This window comes from Schistocerca serialis, chromosome 3, assembly GCF_023864345.2.
Source record: "Schistocerca serialis cubense isolate TAMUIC-IGC-003099 chromosome 3, iqSchSeri2.2, whole genome shotgun sequence".
Taxonomy (NCBI): domain Eukaryota; kingdom Metazoa; phylum Arthropoda; class Insecta; order Orthoptera; family Acrididae; genus Schistocerca; species Schistocerca serialis.
In genome coordinates, this window is record NC_064640.1 from 390,577,671 (window position 1) to 390,600,283 (window position 22,613).

General features: G+C 39.0%; 1 protein-coding gene across 6 annotated transcripts in view; it reads left to right on the top strand.

The window, feature by feature from the left end:
* Window positions 1–2,016: 2,016 nt before the first annotated feature.
* The window catches only part of LOC126470233 (neuropathy target esterase sws), a 199,535-nt gene continuing 178,938 nt past the window's right edge, over window positions 2,017–22,613 (top strand). For all 6 annotated transcript variants that reach the window (XR_007586158.1, XM_050097930.1, XM_050097929.1 and 3 more), the window contains exons 1-6: window positions 2,017–2,300; window positions 6,896–6,980; window positions 10,152–10,234; window positions 17,301–17,420; window positions 17,517–17,614; window positions 17,843–17,937. Coding sequence is in view for 5 of the 6 variants with exons in the window: in XM_050097930.1 (XP_049953887.1) it covers window positions 2,190–2,300; window positions 6,896–6,980; window positions 10,152–10,234; window positions 17,301–17,420; window positions 17,517–17,614; window positions 17,843–17,937 (592 nt within the window). In the remaining variant the exon portion in view is untranslated. The remainder of the gene's footprint in view (window positions 2,301–6,895; window positions 6,981–10,151; window positions 10,235–17,300; window positions 17,421–17,516; window positions 17,615–17,842; window positions 17,938–22,613) is intronic.

Consider the following 22,613-nt stretch of genomic DNA (forward strand, 5'->3'; position numbering starts at 1 on the left):
AGCGTGAAAGATCTCTTGCGCGCGTCGTTTGGTGATGATCGTGTGCTCAGCCGCCACTTTCGTCATGCTTGGCCTCCCAGAACCCCAGACCTCAGTCCGTGCGATTATTGGCTTTGGGGTTACCCGAAGTCGCAAGTGTATCGTGATCGACCGACATCTCTAGGGATGTTGAAAGACAACATCTGACGCCAATCCCTCACCATAGCTCCGGACATGCTTTACAGTGCTGTTCACAACATTATTCCTCGACTACAGCTATTGTTGAGGAATGATGGTGGACATATTGAGCATTTCCTGTAAAGAACATAATCTTTGCTTTGTCTTACTTTGTTATGCTAATTATTGCTATTCTGATCAGATGAAGCGCCATCTATCGGACATTTTTTGAACTTTTGTATTTTTTTTGTTCTAATAAAACCCCATGTCATTCCAAGCATGTGTGTCAATTTGTACCTCTCTATCTACATTATTCCGTGATTTATTCAGTTTTCAAATTTATACTGACTTTTTGATCACTCGGTATCTTTCCGACGTGCGTGCGGTAAATGAGGCAGCGTGAACTGCCGGGCGGGGTAGCCGCGCGGTCTTTACCCCAGCACCATTGCACAGTTCGCACGGCTCCCCCCGTCGGAGGTTCGAGTCCTCCCTCGGGCATGGGTGTGTGTATTGTCCTTAGCGTAAATTAGTTTAAGTTAGATTAAGTAGTGTGTAAGCCTAGGTACCGATGACCTCAGCGGCTTGGTCCCATTGGGAAAAAAGGAAGACGTGAACTTTGGCGACGTTGTTACCAGGTCCGACGTGCTTTTATTCTTTTCTTGGTTGCCGAAGGACAAACGCCGGTGGGCATCCATCAGAGAATGAAGAGTGTGTATGGGGCAACATGTCTGTCGAAAACTAGCGGCGTGGAATGGTGCGCCAATAGCCGGTCGCGATTCGACACAAGGTGCCGGTCGATCTGAAGGCTAGAGCCTCATCCAAGCGACACTTGAGCACCCGCTCTGTATTCCTGACCTGTCCCCATGCGATTATCACGCCTTCGTTTCCTTAAAGAAAGCTTTGAAGGGTCGACGATTCGTGTCTGAAGAGGATGTGCAGTAGGCAGTTACGGATTCTTCACACAGCAGGACACGGTATTTTACTAAACGAATATGTTCCAACCTGGTGCTTAGGTGGGTTGATTACCTCAATGTTCGCGGCGATTTTGCCTGATTGGCTTACCAGTTCTGGCCTGTGTGGCCTTTGAACGGAAACTTTTTGATCGCCCCTTGTATAATGTACAACACAGTTCCTTATTTATATGTGTTTAGGCCTACAGAACGATCAACAGAACGGTTATTAGCGCTTTTTCTCATTTACGGTTACCTCTCTTGCGAAAAAAATACATTTTATATGAAGCTTTACATTCTCACTCAATGGAGAAATGGGCAATTTTTGAACTGCCACAGTTCTGCTCTGTATAGCAAGTCTTAACACTGTTGTGTATAGTTTGCTTGTTTATTTGCTATAAATTCTTTAATCTGCTTCCGTATCAAAAGTAATCGTCTAATGTTCTATCCCAACTCTATTCTAATACGCGGAATACGATGTGTCTGGTAGCTCTGAAACACGACTGGTCAATAAGAATGCACACGAAAAGACAGGCAGGCAAACGTCACTCGTGCGATTCAGTTGTTGTCCAGTTGGTGATGCATGTATCGGCGACAGTATTTCGCTCACATTTTCTTTCGTCATACACAAAACTTCAGTAGGTAGTCCTCATCTCTGCGGAAGTTGTCAGTCGGTGCCTTTTAATTCGTTATTTATCAGTTTTGGCACAGAACATGTAGAATATATTTTATTTCGTATTTTATTATGACGAATCACCGCCTTGAAAACTTTTATTTACGTATCGCCTTTGTCAATACATCGGGTACCACGGTGTGCTATTCGCAATACAGTATGACGTAACGTATTGCCGCCAATCGAATTCGTTGTTGATCCTCAGACTTTGCCCCTCGTACAGTCAGCTGTTTGGTAGTGCGGGAGAAGGACGCCGTGCGCCGTGTGTCAGCGTTTTAACGGTGTTAGCATGAAGTGAACTTTTCCAGGGATTTAGTAATTATCTAAAAGTCCAGATGAACGTGTGTGCTCTACAGCTACATGCGAAAGACACTAAGAAAATTTAATGACGAGGAGAGTCGACGGGCACGATGTTCAGTTTGAATATGCTGTATTTAAAAGAATACCTGTACGGATTCGGCGACTATATAGGGTTTGAAAAATGGTCCGAGACTATATCAACAGTCGTGCATCGGAATCTGGTTTGTACTTCTTGTTCATATGTTATGCAATGTTGACGATTGCTAACAAAAATGCTCACTTCACTCGCATCAATTAAGTGTCACTGAGTAAAGATACTGGTACAATTTGGTTGAATTGTAAGCTTCTTCATTAAAAGGGTATTATAATGTCCTTCCTATCCGTAAATTACTTTGATGGCGTTGAAGATATATATGTGTGAAGAAGATTGTTTTCGAGATGAAATATTTGTGTATATGTAAGGGATTATGTTTTAAAACCCAGAATCATGCCATTCAGACCTAACGCCATAAAGTGTAACTGATTAATATATGCAGACCACATCTGTGAAGCACAGTTAAGTTTTTATCCTGTTGTGTGACACGTAAGGTGTTTTGGCAGAGGCAGCAGATACAAAGAAGCAAATCAGATGTACGCTCATAAATGTGAGTGAGTGATGACAGTTTAGTACTTTTCATCCAATATCACACACAAGAGTGAACCAAGTATTGTATTATTGATTATATGTAACGCTGAAGTGCATGTTTGCTATAATAAAACACCCGTAATTCCTTAGGACAAGAGTGTTGCCAGTAGGATAAACAAGTTATGTTTGGAGAAGTTAAAAAAGCAAACAAAACCTGCAGTTGTATGTCAGGACACACGGACGGAACAGAAATTGTTGGGTACCCACATTGTGCATGTGATATTTTTATTTCTAAACAAATAAAATGTTAACACAAAGGTCCCCTTCGTTATGTGATTATGTGCTCGTTTTGATTTGGCTGCCAAATGACTTGTAGAAAGCAACTCTGTGAGTTGCACAAGACATTCAAGCTGATTGTTTTCATTGCACTGCCAAACATCATTTGGACATTAACTCTGTGTCTTGCACAAGATACTTGAGGTGTGAACAGTGGAACTGTTTTGAGGCATAAAGAGATTCCCCTTTCTTATAATTATTCTGTTGATGTCATATACACTAAATCTGGACAGTTTTTATCAACTTATTGGTTAAAGTATGGTATTGGACCCCCACCCACCACCCTGAAATCTTGGTTGTGGTGACAGACTGATGTGTACACTGCTCGAGGTCTAGTTTAGGTTGGAAGGTGACAGTTTGGTTGTGAGTTGGCAAAGCCAGTGAATGTGAAAGTCAAATAAAGTTTGTGGTAATAATTCGACCAGTAATGAAGCTTAATGTTTACATATGTGATGTATTGAAAAAGGAGGGGGGGGGGGGGGTTTCATTATGTAAATGTATCACACGACCCCTAAAACTCTAGGCACACAAAATAGTTGCATTTAATTACATTGTAGTTTGTCATAAAGTCAATTTGAAATCTGGCCTGAATTTGCCACAAAACTCAAAAGCAATTCTGTGGACAGCACAACACTCTGCAAAATTTATTATGAAAACCTATTTGGAATCTGGGGGGGGGGGGGGGGTGGATGTAGTACTGAAATTGAGCTATGCTAGAGATTATAGATCAGTCTGTCACCACAGCCAACATTTTATTTATTTATTTTTTGGGGGGGGGGCTGTGGCACTATTACTGTCACCTGGAATCCTTGATGAATTGAACAAATTCTTTATTTACAAGTACCCTGCTGTTAATGGAATGTTAAAATTTGAGAAAGAAAGGCAAAAAAATATCTGTGTAACAGGAGCAGGACTATATAAACATGACATTGATAAATTTCTATACGCTGAGTGTGATTTTGAGCTGTGCACCAGAAGATATGTATGAAACTGCAGGTTTTGTAAATATATTTTGTGGAGGGGTATGTCAGGGAAATAAGTGAGTTGAAGAGGACATTATATTAGGGACGGGACCTGCAAGCTCAAGCCTTCTGACAGATGTATTCCATGTATCTTATTTGTGCCCAGCTCCAGTCTGGGCAGTTTAATTGTGGAAACCTTTGCAGGGCTGAGAAAGGTCTTAGAGCTGTGCCAGTCTCTAACATTTGCAATATGAACCTATTATCAGAGAAAGTTGTCATCTATTACAGGAGATTTTGGTTGGAGCTCTTTTACAGAGATCGATGACAGAATACTCCACCAAAAGGTGGTAAGGCTAAATTTTCTCTGTACCACTGCTGCCGACAAGCTGCTGATCACATGAACAAATGGCCAAGCTAGCTTAGTGATGCAAATAACACCATTGATTAGTGGTGATTTGGAAGATGATTGTATTGTGTGATATAATATACTAATATATGGTGATGTGTGGCTGTTGCAGAAGACAAACTATTGTTGTTGTGCCAATGGCAAAGTTTGTGCAGATGGTGTATGATCATGGGGCTGTTTTTTGGTTTTTGATCTTTTACTGTTACTTTTGGTCGATAACTGAATCATATTGTGAATATGTTCACACATTTTAGACATTGGCGTGGACGCCACACAGTAGCAACAGTTTGATAGCTAACATTTTCTCTGTATGCACATAATGCTTCTGTCCACAAAGCAGGCTCCAGTACATTGTGATATCAAGAAAATAAGATGGATGTGGTGGACAAAAAGCAAAATAATTCAGATCCTTATACAATGGGGGCAAGTACTTCTTACCAGTGTAGTTAATAGGGCAGAGAAACCCCACACACTGCCCATTATGAATTATATTGAAACAACTGATAATAGGAGGAAACTTTGTGCCAGAATAGGACAGGAACCCAAGTCTGCTGTGAAAAGGCAGCTCAGTACCTACTAAGTAAAGTGGGCAGATCCGCAGCTAATCTCACACCTGCCATATATTAATGATTTTCATTTTTTAGTACCATTTTGCAGTGTTGTATAAAAGATCTACAAAAGTAGAAATTTTAAAAGGAAAGCAGAGGTAAATAGAACCTATGAGCAGAGCCATATGAGTGCTTGTACAGCTCATTTAATAAAACATTGCCCACTAAAGGTAAACCTTTTATCAAATTTGTTTCTAAAGTTAGCTGCTTGTTTTTACACCTTGCTACATGCTACATGCTGTAGCACTAAAATTGAGAGCCAGGTCCAATTGAGGGATACTTATCTTTTCATTTGTAATGTTAAGAAACTTCCCTGCTGTAACACACAGTAGCAGTGAAGGATGGGCTTTTGTCCGACAACAGTGGAAGTTACTTCTCCATGGAGAAGTAGGAGTGTCCTTTAAGACCTATCCCAATCTTTAACAAACTATCATTCAAATAGTAGTATTGTGTCTTTTAAAGAAGTGTAGTCACTTCTTGTTCTGAAGTGAAGGAGGAATTGTGCCCCATTATCCTTGCAGAAAAGAGCTTGGGATGGATAGTCAGCTCTACTGTGTACTGGATTCTAGAATCCAAAATCTGAAGTTCCTTGTGGTATGACTTTTTGAGCCAGGTTAATTGACGCCTACCACATCACTCTGCCTCCTCACAACCAGCCCTCCACCTGTCTACCTAAACTAGACCTGACTCTGTGCTACCAATCTGTCTGTTGCCACTACTGAGATTTGGTATTCACATTCATTGGCTTCAACTACTCAGGACTGAGCTGAAGCCGTTCGGCCTAGCTGAGAACCTTGGGCTACACTACAGAGCAGCCTGTCAGCACAAGATACATTCTACAAAATATTATAAATGCAAAACAAATATTGTCGGTATTATGTTTGCTCAGGTATGATGTGACATACCAAGTAACATTTGTATCGTGGGTCAAACCCAACATCCAGTTTAGTTTGCACCAACTGATCGACATTTGAGGCCTTCTAATGACAGTGCTATTGATGAGATACATGAGTGATGTCATCACAGTTCAGGTGAAGACAGTCTAGTAAGAGATTATTATGGGTCATCAACAACAAAGATTACTGTCTAGGAAAGCTACTGATTTCAGATATGAAAAATGACTGAGCATTTTATTGGTGACAGTGATTTAACTACATTAGAAATGGTTACGGATACTGCAATGCCTGTTGTTATGATTCAAATGTTTCTCTTTAACGCTGTCATTTGTCTTATCCTCGAAGGCTGATTTTATATTTTGATGTCACTCATTTTAAGTTTTTCTTTCCGATGTTCCTTTTTTATGCATGCGGTTCGAGGGTAGGGTTTTAGAAATTGGCTTGTTTTTCTCATCATTATTGACTTCTTAATGTAATTCACTTATTAATTTTAGGGGGTTAGTTATACTGTTGTTTTGCTGTCCTAAGCTTATAACTTAGGACAGCAAGGCAATGTACTACAATTGTGATGGTACAATCGTGCCGGCCCTGGAGTGTCGGGACATTTGCTACTTTTCTGCCTTCTCAAAATTAGTTAATTTAGTAGTGTGTCATTTTCTGGGCTGCGTTTTCATCTTCAAACAGTTAACTAATGTTCAAGGGACCTGTCCCAGTTCTGATGAAGCTCCAGAGCTTGGTCCAGAGACGAATTCATGCTTCCAGTCTAGTTCGTGTAGCCTATGCATAATTCACGACGTGGGGAACACTGGATTAGATTAGAACAGATTAGATTAGATTGCCTCAGATCAGATTATGGAGTGAATTGTCTTGTAGTATCTACTGAATTGTCAGTTTATTTAGATAATTTATGTTACCACCTAGACAAGAAAATTTTATCAAATCATCTTATGGAATCTCTAATGCTGTTGGGTTGTGTGTTTCAGTTCATGTTCCAAGTGGTAACTGTCCTGCTCATTCTCTATGCAATTCAGATAATTCTAAACTATGTTCGAGACTGGAGCAACAAGGGTAAGTGTGTGTGTTTTATTGCAATGCATTCTTACAGTGGTTACTCTCTTTCAATTTTCGAGTTGTGGTTGTATAGTGTGTGTTAAAACCATTTCCTTTACTTCTCTTTTGAATAACAGCGTGTCATTAGAGAAAGTGCACAAACCAGTTTTGGTAATAATAAACGTTTATGTACAAAAAGTTCTTCTTTGAATACTCAAATAATCATTGCACACATGCAAAATGTTTGACAACAGAGAAACTTGTCACCCATCACACTGTTCCCCTGTTGCTTGGATGCTGGCTGTTTGCGTGAGAATGTTTTGTACTGGACATATGCCTGAAAAACTAAAGAATTAAATTAACTTTCACTTTAAAGCGTTGCAAATAATAGTAGTTGTGTGTACCTAGGCTGTATTTCAAATTCTTTGAAAAGGATGATAATAGTGATGATATTTTGAGGTAATTTTACAATTACTAATGGGTATGCTGAAAACAGATTTGAGATGAAAATGAAAATGGGGAACATAGAAATATTCTGACTGTAACAAAATTGCTGATGGAAATTACTGTAGCTGTAGGCAGGAAAATTGTTTAGAAGGGAAGTAGTGAAGTAGTAGAAAAGAATTTTACAACTTAGAGAACTATGCTAACATACATTAATATTTTTAAGAATAAGAAATTAAATATTGTAGAACCCATGTTGGTACTGTCTGCCAAATTGCAGATATTTTTCTTTAACTGACAATTAATTTGTTACACCGGAAAAGATAAAAGTTTATTGGGTAAAATCGCACCTCTCTTACTGAGAGCTTTTGTTCCAGTGGGTTTGTGGTAGATGTGATTACTCATTTTGTAGTCTGTATGAATTTTTTATGTTCTTAACGTATCTGTGTTACATCTTTCATTAGCAGGTGTCCTAAACAGATTTTGTATCATGATTTTCTCTTTAAAACCTCAATATTTTATGTTATCTCACAATTGTGCAGGTTTCATCATCACTCTGTTGTGCAGTTTATTCTAGAGGTTAGCCTAAATCCAAAGTGGTGATGCAGCAGTTAAGACAAAAGAGTCAGAATACCTTTCTGGATGTCTTGAGTTAGATTTCCATATTATCTCTAAATGAGGAAATGTGTGTGAAATTTTATGGGACTTAACTGCTAAGGTCATCAGTCCCTAAGCTTACACATTACTTAACCTAAATTATCCTAAGGATGAACACACACACCCATGCCCGAGGGAGGACTCGAACCTACGCTGGGACCAGCCGCACAGTCAATGACTGCAGCGCCTTAGACCACTCGGCTAATCCCGCGCGGCTTTCTCTAAATGACTTTATATGAATATTATAATATTTCCTTACACAGACAATTGCTGATTCATACCTGTAATGCTTTTCTAGATCGACTATCGGTGTCTAATGTCCTTGATGTTGATGGGATATTGAATTCTTAATGTTCCTTTGTTAAAACCATTTCCTTTACTTTTCTTTTGAATAACAGAGTGTCATTAGAGATAGTGCACAAAACCAGTTTTGGAAAGGAAATTGAAAGGAACCGTCATGACATTTGATTTAATCAATTTAGTGAAACCATGAAACACCTAAATCTGGATGGCCCCAAATGTAATTGAACAAGGTCCTCCTAAATGGAAGTCCAGTTCTCAACCATTGCACCATCTTGCTCATTAATTCTCTTTGATGCAAACAGTAGCAAATTTTTTTGTGTAAACACAGTTTCACCAAACTGTCATGGTGATAAGGAAATGTTAACAACCTTTACAACATCTGGTTGAACACTATCTTAACATATTCTTTTGTTGTTCAGAAAGGAATATGATGTCAATGAGGGGGTGATATTTACTCAACCTTTACCCTTATTTCAGTTGCATGTGGTAATCAGCTAATACTAAACAGCAAGCAACTCATAGAGCTCAAATAATGATGGTTGAGAATGGGTTTCGTGAGTCTGGGTTCCTGAGTTTGTGTCTGATGAGTGTTCTTATGTGCTATTTCTTTGAAGAAAATGACTTTGTGACTCAGAATCTCATCTTTGCATGTTTTACTATTTACTTTTACTTTTTTCCCACTTATTTAATGAGCAGTTGCTTTCACTGACCTGTGTAGTTTTTCTCACTGCCACTCAGTAGTCTCCAACAACAACTCATATGCATATAAAAAACAGCAGTCACAATATAATATCTGAAATCTTGTGCACTTTGTAAAAATTTTATCCAAATTCTTAAACTGCTGTAAAATTCCATTAATGGGTTCAGTATCATTATGATATCTTCTGCCAATTTCTCTTTACCTCATATTTGTGTGTGTAACTTTGTCGTTCGTACCCATAAGATATTAGGCAGATGAAATATGAGGAAGTTGTGATTATGACTCACACAGTCATATATATATTAATGTAGTAATGGAAAGACTGGTGAAATGTAAATTAAAAAAGGAGTAAGAGTAACAACTCATCATATATTTGAGATGTTCAGTAACTGATATGCACATAACACTGTCAGTCTCATTTCAGTGCCTATCAATGACTCAGCACCTCAGTTATATGGTGAGTTGTTACATTTAGTATTTCCATTATTTGCAGTCACAATTTACAGTGAAATAAGTGTAAACTGCCACAAAAGTTACATCCAGATGTTAGTATTCTATAGGATGGCTGGACAAGAGAAAATATAAAAAAATCCACTGCTGTTCATCCTGTAAACATTTGTTGTTGTAATGTAGTTTTCTGTTTTCATTATATTTAGTTTGCAAGTTGTTATGATTTTTTTTCGTTGCATATTTCTTTATATATGTCAGCTCTTTGAGAGATACCATAACAGAATATGTGTTTTAAGAGGAAGCTACTACACGATATATTATACACAGAATCTTAAACACCGAGCGAGTTGGCACAGTGGTTAGCACACACGACTTGCATTTGGGAGGATGACAGTTCGTTCCCGCGTCCGGCCATCCTGATTTAGGTTTTCCATGATTTCCCTAAATCGCTCCAGGCAAATGCTGGGATGGTTCCTTCGAAAGGGCATGGTCGACTTCCTTCTCCATTCCCTAATCCGATGAGACCGATGACATTGCTGTTTGGTCTCCTCCCCAAAACAACCCAACCCCAGTCTTAAATCTGAAACTCATTTGATTTTTCAACTGTCACTTATTAAAATACCTCTTGTTTGCAGATTTGCCAGAGGCAAGACGGTCTGGAAAACGCTTCAGGAAAAGGGATAAGATGATGTACTACGGCAGGAAAATTATGAGAAAGGTCAGATGATTTTCCACAAAATAAATAACACTTTCCCCATGTTAATGTTTTATACTGAGCTATAAGAGCACTTTGTAAAAACTTTCAATTCATCGAGTACCTTTGCCTTTCAGCATGATTGTGAAAAAGTTTATACTCAGAAGTCAGTCAGTCAGTCTCGGGCTCTGTCCTGTGTTTTATGGGCAGTGCAGCAATCGTGAACAGCTTTCTTGGCAAATTCTTAGTTAATGAATTTTTCATTGTCTTTCTCTGCTTTGTGTGCTAGGAAGTGTGCGTATATTCATTGTGTGGGGTGATCACCTTATTGGATGCTTTTGCCATGTATCGTTGTAGAAGGTGTATCAAAATTATGTTCATGATTTCAGAAATTATAAATTAAATAAGAAAGTGCATTATAATAATGCCAGTATTGGTGTACAAGGAGACTCAATTTTTTTTTCCTTTACAAATGTTCAATTTGCACACCACACCACATATCACATGGCTTACATCGAGCTGACAACAAAAACTGTCTGAATCCAGTTAGCTGCAACAATTTATGATTGTTGGGTTTACACTTCCCGTGTGACAGCAGCAACTGAAAACTTTCACAAGCCACTGTGTTTGTCCATTCATCAGTAGCATACGTAGCAGGAGCAGTGAAAAAGAGATCTGGCCACAAGCAGAGTGTTTATAGCTATCAGTGCTCTTGATGTTTGGATAAATGGCATAATTTCTAGATCCAATTTTTAGTTGGTCCATTAGCTGATACTTCAGAAATACTGTAATTGTTTATTGTTTTTTTTTCCTTTACAAATGTTCAATTTGTACACCACACCACATATCACATGGCTTACATCGAGCTGACAACAAAAACTGTCTGAATCCAGTTAGCTGCAACAATTTATGATTGTTGGGTTTACACTTCCCGTGTGACAGCAGCAACTGAAAACTTTCACAAGCCACTGTGTTTGTCCATTCATCAGTAGCATACGTAGCAGGAGCAGTGAAAAAGAGATCTGGCCACAAGCAGAGTGTTTATAGCTATCAGTGCTCTTGATGTTTGGATAAATGGCATAATTTCTAGATCCAATTTTTAGTTGGTCCATTAGCTGATACTTCAGAAATGCTGTAATTGTTTAAAAAATGAGTTGCATTTGTAAGTGAAACTTTGACACTTGATGATATAGCCTTGAACTTAGTATACTACAGAAGACAGTTTGGCAGTTGTTATTGAAATGTCTGATAATGAAGAACCAGGAACACAATTTTTTCTCATCCTATATTTATGTTACGCTGAAGTTGGGAGTTGATCGGGTAGCACCTGAGTATATATTAAGGACCTTAACTATGGGGAGCAGTTCAAATGCATTTAACCCTTTAACTGCTAGTGAAATATATATCCATGCACAGTCATCATACCTCTAGTGCTAACAATGTATATATTCGATAGGAGCTGAGTGTGCCAGTAGAGCTAATGCCAAATATATGTATTTTGTGGTTTTCTTAATAAATGATAGTGACGTAATACTCAGTTGTAACTCTTCAGGTAGTTTGTGGGATTACTAATTGTTCCTCCATGTGACTCACATGGCAGGAGCTGCAGTTTGTCGATCTTGTGGCCTGCTTTGTATTGTTCCATTGTATTTGAAAATATGTAAGTGTGTGTTGTCTGAGGAGGAAATAGGATATATTCTCACAGAAAGTTGTAGTGAGAGTTAGTTTTGTCGTTCTTTGTCTGAAACTGAGTACACTGTGCCTCTTTATTCTTGTCCTCCAATGCCTCAGGGGCTGGTAAGTTGCTTTTCTCATTGCATAACTTCATCTTCCAGAAGTTCTACTGACAGTGATAAAATAGAGATTAAGATAACATGCCCCAGTGAAGAATGGCAACTTTGTGGAAAAATTTCATGGTACAGAAAAGAGCTGAAACTTAGGGTTTACAATTTTGACACAGCACATTCAGATGTGAGTCCTATAATTCTGGAAAACCCTTGTGCATTACAAGTTTATCAGACATGTTCGCAGAGAAATTAGTCTCAATTATTGTAGATAAGATTAACAGATCCTGCCTGGTGCAAAGTGCTTCTATTTATGAGAGAAGCTGTTTGAGGGCCTGGAAAGATATGTATATGTATATAGCAGAAATGTATTGTTTTCCTGGCAGTAACTCATCTCAAGTCGACAACTAAAACCTTGAAATGTTCTGGATATTGATCTAATGATCCTCTCTCATATCTCCAATTTCTGGTAAAATAATGTAACATGACATATATGTATTGTTACTCCGAATGCTGCATTTTTGCAATAACAGTGTTCACACTCAAGATTATAAGCTGTACAAAATAATATCAGATAAAGCTCATCCATTGTGGATATTTAAGATCAGTTGTTTCTTGCCTAAGAGGGTTAGTTCAGAAGAGCACTCACTAGATTCCAGAAAGATTGTATTGGCAATAGTCTCCTATTGTTCAAGGAATGCTTGGCTTGCAAACAGTACATTCCATTTAAAAGATGACTTTTAGTATAAAAATATTTGTTCAGTGTGAGTGTGAAATAGAATTTATGCTGGACTTTCTAGTTTTTAATGGTGCAAAGTGTGACATCGTAGTCAGCGTGCACAAAAGCAAGCCATGCCGCTAGCGGCGACAGGCCGTAAACACAGAATGCAACAAACAATACAAACAATGCATGACACAGTGTAGTAATACATTTTTAGCTTAGAGTGACGTAAACACTTATAACAAAGAGAATGGCACTTATCATATCAAAGAAAAATAAGCAATCAATTCAAACCAGACGAAGCACGTGGAAAAGGAAGGGTACTCGTATAAATACGGACGGAGTGCCTGACGCATAGCGATAGCTACCTGGTATAGCTTAACTGCCAAGCTTACGACTCGAACCAAACTACTGTAGCTGTATCGTCATTCATTCGACCTAAATTGTGTCTCATATTACAATGGACCAACATTGTTTCGATTTGGAGGTGCGGCCTAAAACTTTTCTCCCCCCTTGAATTTCGAGTCTCAGATTTCAGGTGTGGCTTAGATTCGGGAAATTTTTTTTCCTTGATTTCGAGTCTCATTTTTCAGGTGCGGCTTAGATTTGAGTGCGGCTTAGATTCGAGTAAATACAGTAACCAAAGCCATGTCAGAGGATGTGGTTAAGTCTTTCCAGTCCAGGGTGATACTTGGTGATTAGGCAGGTGCTCCTTCATAGTTGGTTTATGGGGGTTGTCAGTGGATTGGGGAGCACATATGGATATGGCACAGGAAATCTGTTTGCAGATTATATTTGAGGGGTAATGCCTGCGTGTGGAGGCCCTACTAAGACCTTCAGCATATTAGGCAATGCATTGCTAGTCAGCATGTGGTGAGACTGTATGGGCGAAACTTTTTAGTATGTGAGGGGGATGGCAGATGCAGTTGATAGCTAGTGTACTTGATTTTTTTATATAGTGTGTTGGATTGATTGAGGTGTGTGTGTGTGTGTGTGTGTGTGTGTGTGTGTGTGTGTGTGTGTGTGTGTGTGTGTGTGTGTGTGTGTGTGCAGGAACATGGCACACTGGGTTGAAGGGGCCAGGTGGAGCAGATGGAAAAGGTGTTGACTGTTGAGGCAGTGGAGGAATGAGGGTAACATGCTTTGGCCCTGTGTCCAGATTATGAAGATATCATCAGGGAGCTGAACCAGTCAAGGAGTTTGACATTTTGGGTGGCTAGGAAGGTTTTATCTAGGTGGCCTATAAACAGATTAGTATAGGAGGGCACGATACAAGTGCTGTTCACAGGCATATTCTATTGTATCAGAGGCAGAGACACCTTGGAAGTAATCACATTTTGTATAGTCTCTGTTGTAACTTCTGTCGGTGTGACCACAAAATAACTGTCAATCCTAATGGATGTGGCCACTGTCAAATTGTGACCAAGAGCAGAGTAGACCAGTGGCAGGAAACTGCTGAAGGCCTTATGCTAGATTTGAATGGCTGCTTCATACCCATGCCATCTGTTTCTTACCTCCCAATACCAACTGCTAGATGGACACCAGTTAGATGGAATTGCCTTTCATCACATCCTCCAATATCTTAATCCTTCCCGCTTCTATCTCCGCTACCCCAGTCCCACACCCATTGCTACCCCTATCCCCATGACCCCCAATTCACTCATGCTGCTCTCACATCATCCACTCTGCAGTCTTCCTCGTCCTCTGTTAATGTTCTTTATGTACCTATTGATGATTCAGTGCCATGCCTCAAAAAACTTTACATGTTGCAGACTACAAACCTTCCACCAGAAATTAAAGCACAAGGTATAATACTGACAAAGCTTCTGGAGGTTTTTATACATTGGCCTGGACATCTATAGCTAACCAGTGCCCCTAAATGTCAATCTAAATGCAGTAGCTATACATATATTAATATTCAATAAACTAACTGATCTATATTAACCTGTACCTCCCACCAGATGAAGAGTTCTTACACCTCTATGTATCCAGTCTAATAGATCAGCTCCTCCCACCCTTCATGTCATTAGGAAAGTTCCATCTATGATCTACTGTAGGACAACACATATAATTCATGTAGAGGCGGGCAGCATCATCAAGCAACTAATTGTGAACATGAGTGCCCTTATTCAAATGGGAAACCTGCCAATGGGATGGTCATCATTACCCAATCATTCTCTCCCTCCCCAACTTTCAATTACTGCATGAATTGGCTATCCTTGAGCTCTAAAATGACTTTCAGCACTGACAACAATTGCCAGAATTAAAGGTATAAAAATGTGATATGCTCATCCAACCACCTGAAACTAACCCTCTTGAGATCTGAAAACTTGCAACTGCCATTAGGGGATCCCTTGGCCACTTCAGTGTGGCACAGGTCCATCTTTCCATGACAATCTTGATTTCGCCCAAACAGTTATGTGCAAAGGCTACATAATTAAAAATCAGTAAGAAACAATGTTGGGAAATTATACATTTGCAGAAAGTGTGTGTCAACATCTCCAGCTCCCCAACCTACAGAGTGCACAATTCTGACCACCCTGAGTAGATTGCAAAATCTTTTCTACATCTACATTTGTACTCCACAAGCCACCATATGGTTAATGGCAGAGGGTACCTTTGACCACTGCCAGTTATTTCCTTCCCTTTTCTACATGCAGATTGAGTGAGGGAATAGCGACTATCTATACTAGTACATATGAGCCCTGATATCTCATATCTTGTCTTTGATGCCCTTAATCAAAATTTAGAGTGGCAGCAGTAGAATTGCTCTGCAGTCAGCCTCAAACTCTGGTTCTCTGTAAAACTGAATTGGGGTTCCATCTTGACCTGGCAACTTATTTATTTTCAATTGTTTTGGTTTGTTTCTTTGTGTCATTGATGCCTATTTAATGTCCTCCATACAGGAGTCTGTCTGGCTGTGAAATGATGGTACATTTTTATGATCATCCAGCACGAATGCTTTCTTAAATGCAAAATTTAAAACTTCATCTTTCTTTTTTGTACCTTCTATTACCACATCAGACAAGTTGGTGAGTAGCTGAATAGAAACCTTCAATCTGCATAGCAGTTTTACATAGGACCAGAATTTTCTCTGGTTCTCAGCAAGATGTTTTGCTAATGTGTGATAGTGGAAGTTGTTGTTGTATGCTTTGTGCATCAGTATTTTTATAGATGCATGAATTTCTACTAAATTTTGCCTGTCCCTCATAGTTACTAACAGCAGAACTCCTGTCACACGAGTTGTATGTTTCTTGTGAGAAATTGGTCTCAACCATGAAAGCTCTAGTTCTACATCACGGAGAAGTGCTGCATGAACCTGTGGGACCTCCAGTTGCGTACTTCACGTACCCAAGATGTGTCTACCCATTCCTCTCCTTTGTTACGTTATGTTCCCGTAAACATACGGCAACTGTTACCTTTTTCTGTAGATCTTTTCAGGTTGGTATGGTGGAGCTTTTAGCTGTATTTTGTTAGTATGATACTGGGTAAATGAGTGTGTCATTGTAAGGGCCAGACTATTAATCCAAATATCTGGGGTTTGATCTCTAGTCAGTTCAAGGATTTTTGTCACTTGCCACTTTTTTCAGCTCTGATAATGATTTATTAATTAGAAAAATGCCAGGTTACACTGTGTTTTGGAGTCCACATTAAACTATATCTCCCCCTATAATTAGCTGGGTCATTTGTTTCCAAGGTTAAAGGAAGACAACAGCATAGCACCTCCAATAGGACTGTGCCTACCTAATAAAGTACTGTGTTGCTCTAAACAACTTTTGGGTTGTTGAAAACATGACTTTTGTACCAGATAAACATTCAGCTATCTTTCATTTAAGGTACTCATATCTGCAAATATCTTAAACAAGACAACTAAGTGAAAATTTATTCAGTAGTGATAATTGCCAATATCTTCAATGCTCAAGGCTAAAACATCATGACCAATGTACTTGACCATTTGACATTAATATGAAGTGGGCGTTGGGTGGCCTTTAAGGTTGGGCTTCTTGCTACAGATTTTGAAATTTTGGAGTTGTGGCTCCAGTTGACCTACTCTGATGTGTCCACTCCCCCTCCTCCTGAACAATATCAGTCCCACCTGAATAATACCATAGATGCTCCGAGTGCTCTCATCTACTGCCTATCCTTCCAGTGGCATCAATTCATATCAGCAACCAGACCTTCATCTAAATGAGAAGCTACCAACTCCTACCTACTAGACCATTATTAGAGGCTATTGAAAACTGTTTGTTCTTATTTTAAACACGTGTGTCAACTTTTTTGTGCACTACAGTTTTACTGGAAATTAAGATTGGTTATGAAATCTTTCAACATCCTTCTATAATTCAGATTCAGAAATGGTTAGTGAATCCTAAAGAATTTGATGGGTGAGGCTGTACAAGTCATACATAATTCCCAGATGTCAGTGTCAGATAACTACACAGATTTTATCGATTAGATACTTTTATTTTGAACCTTGTATCCTAGTGCTTGAAAATATACTTATTATAAACTGGAATGGCATATTCTTCTACTGCAGCTGTGTGTAAATGACGAATAAAATAAACGTATTAAAAATGTGTTCCAGGTGAAATCTGTAGCCTCATCACAAGATATGAAAGGCCAGAGGCGCAAAATAGCAATATCAAAATTTGCCAAGCAGATACTTCTGCAAATGAGCAAGGATTCAACACCCACACAACTTAAGGTTAGCAGTTATGTAGGCTTACCATTAAATTTAGTCCCAGCATTGAGATGTCTCTGCAATAGTTGCCAGATATATGTATTTTTCATTTTTCAAAAGGTGTTAGAACCTCCTGCTGAATATTTGGAAGAGGATGTTACAAGCAAAACAGACAAAGGAGTCCCCCCTGATGTTGTATATATGTTGCAGAGTATAAGGTGAGAATACAGTACATATTAAGACACTAAACAAGCAATTTGCATGTTTTGTATCGTTATGGAAAGAAATCATGGGAAGAAATCATAGGAAAAGTGATGATCATGCAATTAATACGGAAGAACAAGACTTAGGAAAGTGTAATTAGTATGTTCTCATTTTTCATTGATTCCTTTTGTAGCATAACATTGAGTATTAGTAGTATTGGTTTTCCATTTTTTCTTTTGCAGAGTCTTTGGACATTTTGAAAAGCCTGTGTTTTTGAAACTGTGCAGACGGACAGAGATAATTAATGTTCCTGCTGGATCCTTTCTTTTCAAGATTGGTAGGTACATAACTGGCATCTGATAACTTCACCTTCATAAATGTTGCTGAAATTAATTATATGGTGTCTTTTAATCTGTAGGGAGTTGTATACTTACATGTAGTAGTTAAGCTTCTACTTTAATTCCCTATAGTACTCTCATTAAGTAAAAGAAAGGTACTCTTCTGGCCATTAAAATTGCAACACCATGGAGACAGTTGGCAACAAACATAAAATTGGCATGAATTACACTATATACATGGATATGCAAATTATTAGAATTTCACTGTAATCATATAAATTACCTAAGAGTCATGCCACCTACAGTCTGTATGTAAGAAATAATTACTGAGCAGGTATCTCCTACATAAATCACCTTTCAGTGTTGTTTACTTGTGAGGTGATGGTGTAGTGCAGCTTGTAAGAAGGAAAAATACCTACCAGCATGTGTGGAAATTCTACTGTAGCAGCATAGTGACCTATTGAGATTGCAGTTTATCATTTCGTGATATTTCTGCTCACTTTGGGTGGGATCCTGTGACTGTCATGCAGATGTGGAATCAATGTGTTCAGGAGGACCATACTCAATCTCACGTGGGATCTCCGCAGCTCTGCATGACTGTACAGCCGTGTCACCTACCTTGAGTTAGGAAATGGCCTTGTTTGCAGTAAGAATGGTATCCACTTGTGCAGTGGAATAGTGTTTGGATCGTCACTGACTCTCAGCATGGTGACCATTGTTGGGGTGGTTTCCTTGATGGAGCACCTGAGAGATATGGACCAAATGTGGTGCACCCACTAGTGGCACAACATTGTCTTTTTGGTTAACTCCTGGTTGTGTGTGCTACACCTCAATTTCTCTCTCTCTCTCTCTCTCTCTCTCTCTCTGTGTGTGTGTGTGTGTGTGTGTGTGTGTGTGTGTGTGTGTGTGTGTGTGTGTGTGGGCGCGCGCGCGCGTGTGCGTGCGTGCACATATGTCCTGAGAGCCTCGTACATACAAGGCTCTCAGGAGAATGAAAATTATCAGGTTGCATTCCTTATCCTCATATGAGGCAAGTACCTAACATGATGGTATGGGGTGCTATTGGAAACAAATGATCATGTTCGCGCAATCTGGCAGCAGGTGTTACATTTATTTTTGACCTATGCATGAGGTGTCCTTGATGATGTCTTCCAACAAGACAATGCATGACTCAATGTTGCCCTGCTGTCTTTACTTACCTCAATTCAGTGGCTGTAAACATCTGATTATGCATTGCTGAGAGACTGACATGGAACCAATTGCTGTACACTATGATTGATGAACTCTGGTACAGAGCAAAAGCAGCGAGGAATGACATCTACGCTCAGTTTGACTGTAGCCAGATGGATGAGAGACATTGTTGCTGCCAGTGATGGCATTTCTGTGAACTAAATTTGCGTCCTGCACCCCTATCTCACTTGCAAGTTTTATCGTGTATTCTTCCCACTGGACTGTACATACAAATTAAGTTAAATTTCATTATTTGCTGTCCTTCCTGGTGTTGAAATTTGAATGACAAGCAGTATGTTATGGTTGAGCAATGAGTACTTGACATTTACTGTGTACTAACAGTTAATAGAAAATTGTATGATCTTAACTTCACTGCTGTTTAAATGTGTGGGATTCATGTATGGGAGGTAGTGGGAACACAGAATTAAATGGTACAAATGATCAGTAGTGTAAAAACTTAAGATCCGTTGGTTAGGAAGAACTGGAGGAGTATAATTACATACAGTGAGTTAAAACTGCATTCCAGACTGAGACGTGGATGAGGATCCCCCCACCGCCTTCTCCTCTTTCACAGGCAATGTACTACCAATTGCGCACCCTGAGCAAGCTTCATGAGCCAACTCAAATGTGCCAACTTACCTGTGGCTGTCCCCATATCCTACTAATTCCATACTGTCTCCCATATATTGGTTAACAACGCTGATATACAGAAAAATAATTTCTGTGACAAGGACAAAACACATACTACTTGGAAGATAATTCTTCTCTCAATCCAGATCTAATTTCAGAAATTCTGTATAGGCCTCAGTTTTTGTGTAATAATGGTTCTGTGCTAAGCACATGCCAGCTTGTACATTAAATGTTTCTGACAAATGACACTTAATTACAACAAGAGTTCCAAATTTTAAATAGCAAAGAAATTGTCAGCATACCAAGGAATCAAATAAATGTGCAATAAGTGTAAAGAATAGCAATGAAACATACCTAAAAATATTTCCTTCTTGTTCTCTTGTGATATTCAGCCTCAGAAACATCTCTTTGTCAGGTCCAGGACAATATTTAGCCTCTTATTTGGCTTTGACAATAATTTTCAGTGTGAGAAATGGCTGGTGTAACCATTTGGCATGGTTGTTATCAAAGACACCAAGGTTATCTCTGAAGAAATTGAAGTGATAAACAAAGAAATGTAGTTTATGTGATAGGCTACATTCCATATGGTGGTAGGATCTTGGTATTTTATGTATAATGTTACACTATTTCTTTGCCTTTTGGCTGTTGGGAAAGATCTTGCAGACACTTGTGAAAGAAGAGCCATAATTTTTTTTTCAATATCAATCAACAAATCAAGATGAAGATCATCAGCAATTACTCCTCCCATTTGTGGTCCTACAAATACTCCTTTTATCTTTGCTTGATTGATCTTTGGGACCTAAGATGTCGCTTTTTGTTTGTGGCACTCACAAAGTTTTTGACAAACGCAAGTTATTACTATGCAGAAGTGGTAGCTAGGCATTCTAGGGCTCAACAGGAGTAGTGTTTGTGACATTCTTCTGTCAAGCTGTAGTTCATCTCACCTGTACCTCATTTTTTGCCTGTTATAAATAGAGAGCAGCTGTGATTTGTGTACCTGATGAAGTACTTGTGAGTAACATTTTGAAGTTCTCATATGTCTCTTTTGGGTGAAGTGAACATTCAGAATGGAAGATAATTTATTCCATTTGTGGAGAAGTACTGTGTTCAGATTAACTTTGCTACAATCTATGAACAGGCTTCACTAATTTACACTGAGATCATTGCCAAGATTCTCTGTAAATTTTTCTGACAAATCAAAATGACAGCTCTTACACAAATGAATGCCACGGCCACACTGATTTGTCTACAGATGCTAGAGATGCTGCATTTGACTGAGAAAGCTTCATGCTTGACAGCTATCAGTCGTTTGTGTTTGGGCATGTGTACTTAGTCTGTCACAACATGTCTTGTTATTTTATAGCCACACCTCGTATCATCTTCACTCACTGTTACAGTAGCAGATGGCACTGATACTGGCAATTCTCCACTGTGAAATATCTGTTGTAGTAGTATATCATGGTACTGCAGTTTCCTTGACTTTCAGTGTGGGTTAAGGCATTTTTGTGAGACAGAAATAAGAGTCTTGTGCACCACGGTTGTTTCAGCCAAATCTTGGGTGTAACAAAGGGTATGTGATGTGATACTTTTAATGCAGTACTTTTAATTGGGCTGTCAGGAGTGTATCACATGTCAAACAGTATTTGTATGGGAGGGGCAGGGATTTTTCAGTCATAGTCAACCTCACAATTAACATAGTGATCATAGCACTTCTTTACCAGGTAATTAAGCTTTTGTGATTTTGGAGCCACCTCTCCTCACATACAACAAAAAGCATTTGTACAATTCACACCTTTAAGAAAAATTTCTTCTAAATTACTTCAGAAGATGAGCCTCCATGAATGTAGAAAACAAGCAGTCGCATCTAACAATTGTCTGAACCCAATGCTGATATTCAAGAAACATAACACAATGTGATTGTGTGTGTTTGAGCGTGACTCAACAGTGTTGCCAAACATCTCACTGAAGGTGGATTTGTAAACTGAAGGTTATATATGCGAAGTCCTTTTACATAATTAGATTGTTTTTCAGCAATTACATCTGCAGAATAATTAAAATGAGCCACAGCAAGAGAGACAAACTATAGAATTTTCAAGAAATTCAATAGATAGAAACCAGTATGTCACAGGAACAGTTAGCTCAATGGACAAAACCCAGTTTCAGTTTTGAACACACCATGCACAATGTAGCTGAGTGCACTATTCACATTGTTGATGAGAAGACTCCCTCTGACCAGTTGTTGTTGTTGTTGTTGTTGTTGTTGTTGTTGTTGTTCTCAAGTTTTTCCATCCTTTTTAAATAATTTGTGTCCGTATTTTACAACTATGATCTATTGAGCTCTCCGCCTCTATAGCTGAGTGGTCAGCATGGTAGAATGCCATGTGAAGAGGCCTGGGTTCAGTTCCTTGCTGCGTAAGAGATTTTTCTCTGCTCAAGGACTGGGAGTTGTGTTGTCTTCTTCATCATATCGTCCCCATCAACTTGCAAGTCACCTGAGTGGTGTCAACTGAGAAGACTTGCACCAGGCTACTGGTCTACCCAACAGGAGGCCCTAGCCACACGACATTTCATTTCATTTCATCCATTAAACTGATGGTTCAGTAATATTCACACCTGTCAGCACCTACATTCTTTGAAGTAGGAATCATGACATTCTTTGTGAAGTGTAATGGTATTTTACCTTGCACATAAGATGGAATAGTTTCATCATGGCTGGCTCCCCCAAGATCTCAGTAATTCTAAGGTAATGTCGTCTGCTATAGTCAATTTGTTTTGACTTAGGTCTTTCAGAGCTGGCACAGTCTTCTTGTAGTAT